Here is a 15,125-nt window from a genome sequence, read left to right on the forward strand (position 1 = left end):
CTGGGTATTATGCCGGGGTGAACTCTAAAAGAAAAGTCATGTGGTCTCCACTGGGAATCAAACCTGGTTGCTGTTGCAGCCCAGGCAAGTGCGCTACCTTATTTCATGCTCCTTATGGCATGAAGCTCCATGAAATGGAGGCATTAGTAACCTCCTTTAACTTCAGTAAATAGTCACCAGGTGGGACGGTAGAAAGTGACTTTTTATCCTGTTTCACCTGGTGGGGAGAAGGAGCGTTTGTTGAAGTTAAGGTAGGTTACTGATGTCTTACTTCAGCGCCTCGTGCCGCAATGTGTCATAAGGAAGGTAGAGGTCTCTAGTGGTGTACATGGCACCCCAATTGCCCGGTTTGCAAGAGGACCCGAGTTCAATTCTTAGCTGAGACCGGTTTCTAATTTCCGAGTTTGCTTGGGCATAATCTCCAAAAAAGGTCTATTTCTTAATCCCTACTTTGTTTATTGCTTAAAAAAAACTTTTATATACAGTCCATGGACCCTCTTCCCATAAGGCTGGGAGCTTGTGAGGCTCCAGTTCGGGACAATTTTTATTTTTTTGGTTTTGCAGACTATAAGTTCATTATAGTTGGGGGCGCCTATAAGTAATCTTTCAGAGCTGGCTAGAGATCTTAGCCCGTGGGCACTGCTTTGGTTGGCTCATAGAATTCGGAACATCAAGGAATCTTATTTCTCAATTGGGGTGAAATCTTGAAAGCATTATTAGCATACACATGACAAGGAATAAGTTCTGAGTTTCAGTATTTTTTTCTGTTTGTATTCGGAACTATTTGGTTGTAACAGATGGCGCTAGTAAGTAAGAGTTGGAAATATATTGTGTTAGGACGTGAACTTTCCCTCCTTTTTCTGATATTGTTTTTGCCCCCGAATATAAGCAGATATAAAACTGTATGCATTTCTATATATTTTCGCAGGGAACACACGAAAAGTTTCAGTATTGAATGTTTAAAAAAAGAAAAACCGCATAAAAGATATTTTTGTATTTTCTTAATCTAAGTAAACAGCGCTAAGTGGCGATTTTGAATTTGGAAATATAATTCCCCTTCGTCCTTCTATTTGCTACATAATATATATATGTATTATGCAAAAAAATATTGCAATAACAGTGAAATTCGCTACAGTTAAATGTTTTTTTATGTTGCCGAGAAAGATTTGTTTCAAGTTGATTTTCCTCGTTTATTATTATTTTCTTTGTAATCTTTTGATAAAAGTGTGTTTATGATTGCCAAAATGTCGTATGTTTGTGAATCTTAATAAGTGACAATTTTGTTTTCGCGATGGAATTGATCCATTGCATACTATTATTGTATAACTATCGAGTTTGATCCAGTGGAATGAAAGACTTGCAATGTTTCCATTAGTTGTTAGTTTTCCCCCTTCCAAAGTTTCAACATGGTAGAAAAATACATTCTTTAAATTTACTAATTTCCAAGATAGAGGACAGCACTTCCCAAACCCAAGAGATTCAAAACCTTGATACTGTTGGCAACACTAGTCTCAGCATTACCCTGCTTTAAGTAATGAGATGAATAAGAAAATCTCTGCAAGACCAGAGTTTTCAACTCTCATGTACTTTGTTTGGACTGCCAACGCCTACCACAGCTCTTGGAAGCAATCCAGGTACATGTCCATCCATCGGCCCCTGGTTTTGCTGCTGAGGAAACACTGGTCATGATCACGTGCAAGGAAGACAAACTTCCATCGGATGCAGGCTTTCCTCTCCAGACATTCAAGGGAGAGTTGCCCATAATGCAGAGCTTATGAAACCCATCGGGTGGGGTCTCAGAGAACCTGAATTACCTAACCTAGGACCCTTTGTTGAGCAGCTGGGATATTTAGGTAGCCGTTTATGGAAGTATATATAATATATTAATAATTATAGATTGACAGGCTCGTTGCAGAAATATCGTCTGGGGCCAATAAATAGCTCTGTTAGGGCAATGTTTTTCAATTAACATTGACTTGAACCCCCCTCGTCCACCCATCTGGTCAAACATGGGAACTAATGACCTTATGCATTGTCTAATTTATTGTTCTGAAAGCACACCCCAGGTCTCGCATGGGTACCTACCTTTTGCGGAACCTTGAATGGGGAAGGAACTACTACACCACACACAACTCTGGTCATATATTGCCATATGGCAATTTCCAACCAGTGGAGTTGGGTGGGAAATGAAGACTCCATCCATCGGTGGTCACCCCGGTCCCAGTAGGTAACTGTTGATGTTCTATGCCTGGATTCGAACTCATGGACCTTGATGGTAACCTTCATAATGGAAGACAGAGCATCTTATTACTGCACCACTCAGGCTGGGGGGGGGGGGGAACTGTTGTCACAGACCTCCTTTTAAATAAGAACCTGGTATGTTTTGCTACCTTTCTATGCTCCCTCTTATTTGGATCGAGAGGCCTCAAAGACATGCGCGCAGACAGATGCGAATTCTGGCTTTGCCGTTCTGTTCTCATTCTAATTAAATGTTCACGACTCGCTATTTTTGTAAATTTCTGCCCCCACCACTTTAAACTTGCTGCCTTGAGCTATATGAGAACACTAGACGAAAAAAACCATTGTAGAGAGCCACAAAGCTGTTTTTTCCACCGAGCCACAAAATACTTCAGCCTGTACTTGTTCCTAGGCCATTCTCAAACTTTTGTCACCCCCCCCCCCCTTCCTCCCAGAATAGTCCAACAAAGAATGACTTCAAATCATTGAACACATATACTTCAACACAATGCCAGTTCATTGCAACTTCTGTGATGCACACTTTGAGAAACCACTACCGTAAGCGAATGTTTTCAACCACTGGGCCGTTGATTCACAGTTTCATTTTTCTCAATGATTTCACTTTAGTTGTCTATAACCAAGCCTTTCACTCACAAAAAAGAGATTATCGGGTCGAGAGCTTCTAAAGAATAATAACCAATGCCCCAATTTACTACATGTCCCTCTATCTGTATGGGGGGAGATTTAAAAATTAATGAGATTCATTTTTGGGAACCCTGTCTCCCTCGTTCTTATTGAGATGAAGATTTCCAACTTGCTATGTGTTACAGATGAAATGATGCTGATACCTGTGCTATTGGTGCAGTGTCTCTTCGTAAAAACCTGTTTCCACCAGCGCCATTGCCAATTGGTGAATTTCGAAAATTTCTGCTGAATTGAAATATTATTCCTATAACCGCAGAGAATAGACCTTAGAATAGTCTAACAAGCAATGGCTTTAAAGCACTGAACAAGTACACAACAATGCCTGCCAGTTCACAGCAAAGCTCCTAGGAGCTGTGATCAGGCGCATCTCATCTGTGAGATTAAAAATTAAATATTTACTTAGGCTTATATATATAAGAAAGCTTATCACAAACTAAACTCTTTACTCAAAGAAGATTATCTTGCAGCGCCATCTATCGAGCAGAACGTACCTCACTCGGTATTATTTTTCTCAGTGCGATCTATGTTATATTTGCGTTTTTAAGTGACTTTTTTTTATATTTCCTTGCAATTTCCAATAACATAACTTCAAGTTTCCTGAATTTTTTTTTCAGGGACATGATCAGGCGCAATAATCTCACAGATTATATAGAAAATAACTATCAATATTATGGAATTAGGGACCGTAGCATGCCTTCTGTGGGGCTAGAGCTTCTTGGAGGTCTCCTTGAAAGGGTTATTATTATTCAAAAAAGTATAAATTTTTTTGTGGGGACTGTGGGGTAGTGCCCCAGTTGCCCAACCTAGTTACAGTCCTGGAATGTTAAGATCTGTGAATTCATCGCAGGCTACTTAAGTGATTTGGAACTGTGCTGCGAGTTCACTCAACTGATCTGTGAATATATTGTGTCACTTGAGTGATCTGGGAATGTGCCGTAGACCACTTGAGTGATGTAGAACTGCATCATGGGTAACTTAGGTGAATAATAAATTAGAATTGAAGTCACAGGCAGCAGGCAGCATCGGATGACTCAGGGGGACACTGGTTGAGCATATACGACATAAATCTACCACATTTCAATATGAGGATCCTTTCACCCGTTAAGATGTAGGTGGTACTTGAAAATATGCTCATATGGAAATGTGGTAGTCTTGTGGCATACTAATCGTAATAGGGATCAATATTGTACACTGTTTGTGTCACATTTCATGTGCCATGTCAAGCTCTTTTTTTGTGATAGAGCACCATCTGAGAGGGAAATTTTGAACTTTTTTTATCATTCTTAAAAAAAATCTCTATCGTGAAAAGTATTTTAGTACAAACTGCACCTTTTTATGTCTATTGATTGATTTTTAAATCAATTTTTAAGATGTGTCCAGGACTTTTTGCTCACCCTGTATATTATGCGTCTTCCATTCCATCTTACAAACTCGAGAGTTATTTGAAACCATAATAACCATATTCCACATGCTGTTACACAAACATTGGAATTCAACGTATCATGCCATATGCATATACTTTCAAGCGTCAAATTGAAAAAGGCAAAAAAAAAAATAATAATAGGTTTCAGCTTAATAATCATACAATCGCTGCTAAAAATATAGAATTCTGAATGTTGTAAGTGACATAAATATAGGATTTCCCCTTGCCATGCAACTTATACCATTTTCTTGAGTTTCCCAATAAAGCAGACATTTTGTATAAACGTGTGTATGTGTATCACTAACATTATTTTGTATAATATGTAGAACCGATTTCAATTAATTGTCAAGATTTCAAATGATTTTTTTTCTTTTTCGCTTATCGATTTTATGTTGTATAATTTATTTTATTTTCTTGTGCTCTTTTGAAATTTGAAGATAAATTGATTATAATTACTTTAATTATTATTATTATGACTATTATATATTTTTCTTGATAATGTTTGTTATTCTGAGTTTTATCACCATACCTATGAAAATAAATATATATATATACAGTCTATATATCTGGATATTTTGAGTCATGAAATCAGGGATTTCGGTCCAGTTTTGCTCTTGTTTTGAACCAATATTCTTCACGACAGTGTTTACCAGGAAAATCTGCTTGATCGTTTCCTTCACAAAAACTCAAGAAATTTCTCTGATCTAAAATTAAAAAAAACTGCCCTTGCCTAAGATCGAAAAAAATTTCCCTCACCAAAACCAAAAGAAATTTCCGACCTAAAATTGGAAAAAAAATTCCCTTGCCTAAGATAAAAAAAAAAATTGCCCTGAAATACAGTTGGAAAAAAAAATTTCTCTGAAATAGAATTGAAAAAAAAATTTCCGACCTAAAATTGAAAAACAAATCTCCCTAATCAAAAACTCAAAACAATTCCCTTGACCTAAAATAAAAAAAAATAACTTCCCTGGCCTTAAGAATTCCCATTTCCTAAAATCGAAATTCGAAGTAGAAAATGTCCATTTTATAGTAGATATCGTCCAAACTGAAGAGCAGTATTCATTCCATCCCTTCAAAATTCATACGTTCAACTACAACCTAATTAAGAGTTACTAGTTATAATCATTTAATATAATTAACTGATGAATTAATTTACTCCAAACAGTAAAAGCCTGTTTTTAATGAATCAATTAAACAGGTGAAGTTATTAGTACAAAGGTTTTTTTTCCCAACATCTGGTTAATGCAAAGATATTTTTTTTGGAAAGGAAGAATTCAACTGTCCCTGCAGGGAATCGAACCCACATCCTTTCACTTTCCGGGTGAACGCACGAGGCTACAGAGGCAACGGATATCTCAATCTGCCCTTGGAGCTCGTGAACTGAACGAGCCACCAGATGGCAACTTATCCGAGGATAACGCTATCCATGCAAAGGTTTTTAACAGCTGGTTGATAGGGGGCAGTTGAATTTTCTTTCTTTCCAAAAAAATATATCTTCGCATCAACCAGCTGTTAAAAACCTTTGTATGGATAGCGGAGAGTGACGTCATCCTCAGAGAACTTATTAGTTCCTTACATTTAATTATAATTCATTAATAATCAAACTGATAATATATTGTTTTAAATAACGATTCTTCTGTGTCGTTCTTTAAAACTAGAAAGATGGGTGGAAGGGGGGGGGGTCTTGTTGCTTTTTCTGGCAATTTTTGAGCATTTTGATACCTTACAGCATAGTATATTTTTATCGCAGAATAGAGTTATAACAAATAATTGGTGGGTAAAACCATTGATCTGTTACTATATTTTATTGTTCAATTTTAAAGGATTCTGTTGTGTGTTCAAACAACCTCTTTTGATGAGCGTTGTTGTAGAGGAAACTCAAGAGACACACCGAGGGATCTGTATTTTCTGTATTCCCGATAGGATTTCAGTGTTACGTTGCTTCTAGGTTGTGAATATGATCAACGAATGTGTATGTGCTATATTTTTCGCATCTGGAAAAACCTGACGATCTTTCCAAAGGGTTTCAACCAAGCTTTTTAATTTAGATTTGAAAAAAATGCACATAATTCCAGTGATGTGGAATCAGTATCTGTAAGCAATCAGTTTCCTCGTAAAATATTTTTGAATACTTGACTTCGTATTGATGAGGAAGGTCCCACAATATTTCTTACGCTTCCATCCGCAGCAGTTTGTTCCTTACCTGATAAATGGAATATTATTCAGATCTCTGATATTTTTTTATGGAAATCAGTTGACATTTTGGTGTAGGTTTCATTAGGTATCGGAGCAGAGGCATTTTTGGAAGTATAATTTCATTCGGATTCGCACATCCATCATCAATACTGTTGCTTACTCCACAAAAGTTTTGCATCGGGTAGTTTTCATTCTTTTTCTCCTCTGAATTCTTCTCAGCGCTACTGCTTCTGGATTTTTCTCATATGAAATCTTTTCCAACTTCTGAAAAGTTTTATTTTCGGTGAATCTGTCTTTTTTGCCATTTTTACAGCAATCATAAGCACATGGATATTTCTACATTGCAGAACAAAAACGTTATCTGACAAAATATGATAAAAATACTTGACAACAAATGCTGAAACACCTCCTGACTGACATCTGCAGATAAGAATGAAGGTAAAAAAAAGTCTTGCAAATGGGGTTTATACCATATTAGATGCACAAAGAGAAGAATTTTGAATTTACAAAATCAATTATGACAATGTTGGTAGTAGTATATGGCGAATGTGTTCTAAAATATATGGGAAGATCAGTGTGACCCCCCCCCCATCTTTCTAGGTATATCCATTCTTATCCCCGTTGCTAACAAAGATACTGGGGAAAAAAAAACTGTGGTGTACGCTAAGAACTTGATAATTCAGGAAGACTCAAGTAATTTTGAATCTTTTGGTTCATTCTTGAGATATGGAAGCAGGAAGAGCGGATGTCAGAATCGATATTTTACATGACCAAAAAAATATCACTGGATTTACTTGAGTATACATATTTCATATTTATACAGTATTATTATAAATACGAGAAACAACTTTAAGCTAGAACCCCTGCTGCCACCTACTGAATAAAAATAAGACTGTTATAATTCTTAAAAATGTTTGTTGGTTTTAAACCAATGTGCAAGAATTAAAATGAACGTGTGGTGTGAAATACAGCTTCCTATAACAAAAAGTAATTTAATGTCAAGCAAAAAACATTTACCAGTATTTTGGCACATAAAATTTACTACGGTATGCAGCATAAAAACAAATAATATATGGGTATCGTAACATATTCCATTTGTTTTCATGCTGCATACAGGTTTGCAAAGAACAGCTTTATTTAAAAAATTATAATAGATAGTTTACTTTCTATCTGATAGGTGGCAGCAGAGATTGCACATTTTTGTGATAGATATGGGCTACTAAATATTAATACCGGGAAAATGAAATAGTTGACCATTTGCGTCATGGCTGCCAGAGAAAGTATTTCAGGGGAATTTCACGAATGTGTGCAGGAAATTACTTGCATCATCGTTGATGAAGAAACTTACAAAAACGCGTGTTTATAAATTTATTTTATGTTTGTATTCGGCATGTGGTAGAAAAATGCATGTCTAGTCAAAATTTTTGTGTGCCCTTGGCATGTTGGGCAATAGATTTGTCCAGCTAAAGTATATCATATTCAGTATGATCCATACTAAAGTGTAGTTAATTCCATCCCCCCCCCCTATTGAAAAGCAAGGAATGGTCATACAAATACAGAATATAATTTGCCTCAAATGGGAATGGAAAAAAGTCATAAAAGGTTATCAAATTTAAGGCTACGAGATTGAAAACTGAGAAAGGAGGACGACATACACTGAGTATACGTTCTTTGCCCCACCCCTCAAGAAATAGTTGAAGGGCCTAACAAAAGGGTAAATTTTCAATAATGTTTGAAATGACGTAAAAAAAGGACATCTAGTAACCCTAATCGAATGTAATCGATATTATTTATGTTAGAGAATAAAAATATATGTTGGACACACAAAAAAAAGTCCTAAAAATAGAAATTTATTACACAAAATCGACGTGGAAAAATATATTTATACAAAAAGTAGTATAAAAAAAATTTTTACACGCACGCGCAAAAAACAATCACCGACTTGATCTGAATCGTGAGAAATCCATCTGCAACAGAATCGAACCATTATCAAACATAGACTAGAATATTTGTGTTTTTTCCTTTCGAAGATATTAGTCTTGTTTGTGGATTGATTTCATTGCAGAATGGTCAGTCTTATAACAACTCATTAATATATACACACAAAACACTGAAATTTCTCACGGTTATGTATATGAATATAAAAGAAATAACTGATATGTGCACAATGCATATATATATACAAACCAGCTAACATTGTTTTCATGCTGTAAAGGCAATTAATTTAAATATGTGCTTTGTTGGCACGAGTGAAAACAAAAACGTTATACCGGGAAGAAATATATGCCAATATTGATCAGTCTTAAAAAAATATTTCATGAAAAAATAAGTGAATCTTTGATCCATTCCTCATGGGATAGACCCGTTTTCAGTTTATTCGATAATCGCGCAGGGATAACGATTTCTGGATTAATTACCAGATGCCTGGTCAGCAAGAGGAAAAACATATTTTCCTTGTAGTAGTGGTCAACCCTTTAACACAGAAAGGCAGCCCAGATAGAGAGTATGGGTGTGTTTTGGAGGCTTTTGTGAGCAGCGGGGGAAGATGACAAGCTATGGTGGTCATAGGTGGAATCGGATAAACACGTCCAAGTTATACAGAATGATGGGGAGGAAGAAAGTCAAAACTGTCTCTCTTGGACAAGTTTACTTTGAGAAGAAATATCTCTGTGCATATGTGTTAAAGGGTTAATTCTGGCTCTGTCAGCAACAGCAGGAAAAAAATCTGAAAAATGAACTACTACTACTTAACCATACATGCACCTCGTAAAAAAAAACCGTACATGCACACAAAAAAAATTAACTATGAAAATGAACTATGCGAAGAACTGAAATCAGAGAATTCCATCATAATTTTTCTACCCGTGACTAGATCAGGGGCTCTCTATTTCACAGTGTAATTTCAAGCAGCAATCAATTTTAGTTGTTTTTTCTCCCCCTAGGGAATTCACAAGAGAGAAATCACTCCATTTATATAATTTTGAACGTACACTACAAACTTGAAAAATCACTTAATCCGAAGAGCTGAAAAAAAGTTGTGCAAATTGGAGAGAAAAGACGTATCCCAAGGACATCACTGGGTATACTACAAGCATTGTTAATGCTATTGGGGGGGGGGGGGGGAAGGAGATTGTCATTATGTGCCAAAGACTCATAAACTGTACCTGGCTGTGCTCTTGTATATTTTTGATTGCCTAGTCAGTTCCGATCCCCAGTCAGTACATGTATCAAGCATTTTTTTAACGTGTCAACAACTGGTGGGGTTTTGGCCCATCAGCGGAGAGAAAACATTGGATGGCCTTTCTTTGAAGTGGCCCATCAGTTTGAATTTTTTATAAAATTACCTAGCATGTATTGAATCTCTGGGAATGAGAGACACTAGGCTGTGACGGCTATTGGTCATTAATTAACAAAATTATTAGGGGTCTTGTGTCTAACAATATAGGGATACCTAATGTCATTAAAGGTTTAAAAAGAGGGTTGAACCCTGGCAGTTTAACTTTTTAACTAATTCCATCTTAGATTAGTGAGGTTCTATTGCAATAAAATTTTTACGTAGCGATATTTATGTACTCTCCTAAAAAACTTCTATTGTGATACAGCATAGGAGAAATTTAACTGTATTAAATCACAAATAAGGTCTGATTGGAAGCTAACCGATTATACAAGCCAGGGGGTAGTTAATCCGTGGCATGCTTTAGTATCAGGCGCGGCACAGGAAAGCTTTTAAAAAATGTAAGAAATTCTACTTCATTTTTCAATCAAAAAAATTATCTCTAACTTTTAAACAATCCTTTTCTTATTAATGATGGTCTTTTGTAGGCTGCCAAACCTATATTTAGTATGGTAGGCAATATTAAAAGGATAATTATGTGATGAATTTTTATTCAATGTGTTTCTGTTCGGTTTCTCACCTTTGGGGCATAGTTGCTCGATGTCCCATGTGTATGGGAGGACATGCACTGTATAATACAATTACATTGTACATCCATGAATTCTTGGCCCTCTTACAAAGTTTGTTGAGGTGGGAATGGCGCAAGCACCCTTTAGTCTCCGAATTCTGGTGTCTATGCCCAACATGGTGTGGGTAAGATGAACTTTTCTACCGATATACATACATATACACAATCTGCATTGTGATAATGGAATTTGTGTGACTCAGAAATAAAAACAATTTAGAACTCAAAAAGTGACAAACTGATCAGAGGTGTCAACAGTTGCAAAGATATTCATTAAGCAAACAATTTTGTATGCAAATGTATTTGTATAGCCTGTATAACTGGCTATCCAAATTTTGGTAGCCAGAAACAGGACTTACTTTTTCCAGCTACAACAGTATATATAAACTGGAACAAGAAAAATGACCAACACTAAGAACCAGAATAGATTTATGATAAAGAATTGCAACTGCCAACTTGCGAATCTGTAAAGCAAAAATGCTCAACAGTGAATGATATCAAGGAAACAGATATTTTCCTTGTCTGGTTTGCACAAGGGCCTGGGTTCGAGTCTCTGCAGAGACCAGATGACTTTTCTTTCTGAGTTCACCTCAGCATAACACCCAGAAAATATGTTTCCCTGATATCTTGGACTGAGACAAAAAAAGGTGAATGAATGATATGTTTTTTTTTTGAGGGATGGAGGTTACTAAGTGAGCAGCCATCGATTGCATACCCAGATGCAAAATGCTTATGGATTACGGACACTTATACCAATGAGTTGATATCAAGTTAAATTGAATCATCATGATAAATCAGTCAATTTTTATACCCGCATAAGTTTAGGAAATGCTATTTCTTTTCCTATCCTGAGTTGGCAGTTCTCATTTCATTACAATTGTCTTGGATAACGTGAGATCAAATAAAACAAGTCTTCCCTAACTGAATATTTTGCAATATAGACTAAGAATCCACAATTCTTCATCACCAACATGGGTACTATCCCTCCATACTCTAAATGGAATTTCAACTGACATTTTTGTAAATAAATGTATGATAATAATTGAATACATAATTTGTACAATATAAATATATAATTTTTCAAGTTCACCGTAAAATTAAAAATGTTACTTTTCGATATAGCATATTCATGTCACTGGGAGGTAAAATTGCACATAATTTTGTGTTTCGAAAAACAAAAATTCACCAGACAAAGAATAAGTAGGAAAAACCTGATGAGAATGATATCCGTTAAAATCTAGCATGTAATCATTCTATAACACGACAACTTTAGATGGAATGTTATGGCGGAAGTTTGAAAGTACCGTACAACATAAGCTTATGATTTGGCAGCTAATCACGAAAGTACGCACACACACACATAAAAGTAGAAAATATGTGATGAATGTAGTATAACACAAGGGATTTATATAAACACTGCTTTTTTCAACACATAATTTCTTTGATGTGGGATGATTACCCGAGCTTTACACACACACACAAATAACTAAAGGTTGAAAAAAAATCAAATGGAATGTGAAGCATGATGTATACATACATAAAAACATTCTCCAACAATAATTTACACATTTATGGGCAGTGATTGCACTGTTTACGAATTTTCACAAAAATATACGGAACATTAAACATTTCCACAATCTATTTTGTTGTTGGTCAAGTCCTTTGTGTAATATAATGACCGTAAAGCTCTTCAATTAAGCTCAGCTTAATTCTCGGCTTTACAACTAAGCTCAAGTTTTTTTCTTTCTCCCCTCTCTTGAAAAGATCAACGGGAGATATCCGTCAATATAACACTTCGTTAGAAGTTTTGAGCAATGTTCTTCAACTCGACTGTACAATACACGAGACAAAGAAATATGAAACACATGTGAAGTAAAACCGCCTTCTGTTTCATTCCCGACTACATGGCTGTTTCTAAGGGTGGCGCCCTACTGCTGCTGCAACTACTCGTGCAGTCTCTCGAATTGTGCGACTGTGGCGAAGGAATGTTCCTATATGGGCCACCGTTATTATAAGGCATATCTTTCACCACATGCTCTAAAGAGCGTTTTATGTCAAGGGTTGAGCCTGCAGAAGAGCTCCAGTCTCTAGAGATCTCATGCGAGTTTCGGGATGCTGAACGATCGACATATCCATGGTTCTCGTAAGTTAGGTCGAACGTGGGATGAACCATCATATTCACCGTTGTATTTTCCAGCTGCGGATCTTGTCTGTAACTACATGAAAAATAGAGATAAAATGAGATAAGCTACATAAAAATGTAATTTTTTAAGAGACAAGCATATTTTTTTTAATAAGAAAAACGGCATAAACTAATATTTCCCCCCAACTTTTAAGGGTCTTAGTGACTCCTTAGTAGAGAGTAATACATACATACTGAGATAAATTTTGTGTTGCTCTCATACTCAAACTTATTAATCAGACATAGGAAATTTCAAGTTCCAATACCAATATTTTTGTATTAGGAGCTATCGATATATGAAATTTCATTATCATTTACCTATTCACAAATTCTGAATAGTGTCCATTCGGAACTGCAGAAGCCGTCTCATTGAGTGTATTGTCATAGCTATCATCCATAGAGCAGCTAAACCGTGACGTTTTCTCGATAGAATCCACACTTGCGTTCAGCTTGATGTCTTGGACTTTACTCGAAGCTTCAGGATCAAAAGCTTTTTCGATACGCCTCTTGTAGCCCAGTTCGCTGAATCCAGTGAGAGAACGATTTGATCGGATGGATGCGCGGATCGAATTCCTCCTTTCTAGCTTCTCTCTGTACCTTTGACGAGATTTGCAGAGCCAAAAGAACAAACACAGAGCCACGAACACTAAGACCAGCAGCGACACACAAACGAAAGCTATAGTGAGTGGCTCCATCAACCATAAGCGAGGAACAACTGTGATTTCTGGATCTAATCATGAAAGAAGCGGAAACAAGGAAAAAAAAGTTGTTTATATCAGATTTTTATTAACTGAAATAACAGGTAAAGCATGAAACATAACCCCCACCAAGCCACGTGATTTACTTACAGAAACTAATAGTACAAAATAACAAATCATCACAGCAATTAAAAATCTGATAATGTTTCAAATACAGTAAAATTTTGAAATGATGTTCTGCGGACTACAAAAAAATGTTAAATCAAGAGGCCTAAATTGCCCAATGGCAATAGAGAGGCCAATGGCCAGGTTTGATTTTGAAAATGAAATGCCTAAAGAGGCAGTATCATCATCTTGTACAACCAAAGTATTCCATTATTGACTGACATCTCTTCTGAATAAGTGTTGTCACTTATATGAATATCTGATATGAATATCTTATATGAATTCTGAATAAGTGTCATCAGAAAATTCACTTATGAGCATTTATTCACCACAAAAAATTATAACCAGTTAAAATTCAGATAGGAGTGTTTCACCCTGCAAAAGGTGTTTATATTGCATTTTAAATTTTTGTATTATGCATAACGTAGCAACAGGGGAAACTTCATCAATACTTTTAGGAAGCAAGTGGTAAAAAATACAGATGAGGAGATTATTTTCAAAAAGAAAACATTTCCACAATTACTAAATTTACAGCAGAAGTAAAAAGCGTTTTTTCTTTGGGATAGGCTGCTTTAGAAAAGTGGAAAATAGCCCAACAAGTAGCATATGGGGGAGTGGTACAAAAACATTAAAATATTATGTTTTTTTATTTATACATTCAAGGGTGTTATCTACATTTAAATTTTGAAAATGTTCAGTCTTGAAAGAAAGTTAGGAAATGTTACACTTTGATTAAAACTAGAGCAGGTTTAAGTCTGGAAAATTGGAAATTTCTACACCACCTGCTGATTCCAGAAGGGTTCACCTAGCCAAGGAAGGTATCCTTACTACTCTTGTGAGTAGCATAAGAAACACAATCATTCTACAGTGGAACCTCCTATTAACAGCCACCTCCACAAATGGACACTTTTTGAATTATAATCAACAGGACTCAATGTATTTTACTATCCATTAATGGACAAATTTTTGGTCCTATGGGTGTCCATTAACGAGATGTTCTACTGTAAAATCTGTGGTGTTTGGTCAGAACATATTTCCAAAAAATGGCTTTTTGATCTGAAAGTAAGTCTTGCTAATTATAACTAATTAGAAGTGAGGTAAATGCACAAATATGTGCTTACGGCTAAACAGCATGTTGATGTATGATATTTTCATTTGTATATATGCTTTATTTTTTATTTTTAAATGACAATGCAAATTCTTATATTTCAAAACTGTGATTTTGGAGTTATCATATTCTGACCAAACATCACAAAAATGTGACTTTGAAAATGTTACTGAAAAATGTATCATTTTGAAAAAATAATCCTTTTAAAATTAAATCGATAAATTCATGAGCCAGTAGGCAACCGCTTTGTTGTGTTCTCTTTTGAATGAAAAATACTGATGTGAATGAACAAGTTGGATATGTGTTCCCTTTTGGTAGAAACAACCCACTTTACAATATAATTTCGACCAAAAATATCCCAGTTTTTAATAAACGTTGTTGCATAATTCGACAGAGCTTGTCCCAAAAATTCAGGAATCGTTAAAAAGTGTATTTCAAAAAAAGTGGAAAT

General features: G+C 35.7%; 1 protein-coding gene across 1 annotated transcript in view; it reads right to left on the reverse strand.

The window, feature by feature from the left end:
• Positions 1 to 11,194: 11,194 nt before the first annotated feature.
• Positions 11,195 to 15,125, reverse strand: part of bark (C-type lectin domain-containing protein bark beetle) — an 85,850-nt gene continuing 81,919 nt past the window's right edge. The window contains exons 15-16 of the mRNA XM_089245617.1: positions 13,022 to 13,433; positions 11,195 to 12,737 (exon numbers count right to left, since the gene is read on the reverse strand). Coding sequence (XP_089101743.1) covers positions 12,422 to 12,737; positions 13,022 to 13,433 — 728 coding nt within the window. The 3' untranslated portion in view covers positions 11,195 to 12,421. The remainder of the gene's footprint in view (positions 12,738 to 13,021; positions 13,434 to 15,125) is intronic.

Source organism: Pholcus phalangioides, unplaced genomic scaffold (assembly GCF_987345545.1).
Source record: "Pholcus phalangioides strain wild (caught in Gottingen) unplaced genomic scaffold, Ppha-v1.0 ptg000016l_1, whole genome shotgun sequence".
Classification (NCBI taxonomy): domain Eukaryota; kingdom Metazoa; phylum Arthropoda; class Arachnida; order Araneae; family Pholcidae; genus Pholcus; species Pholcus phalangioides.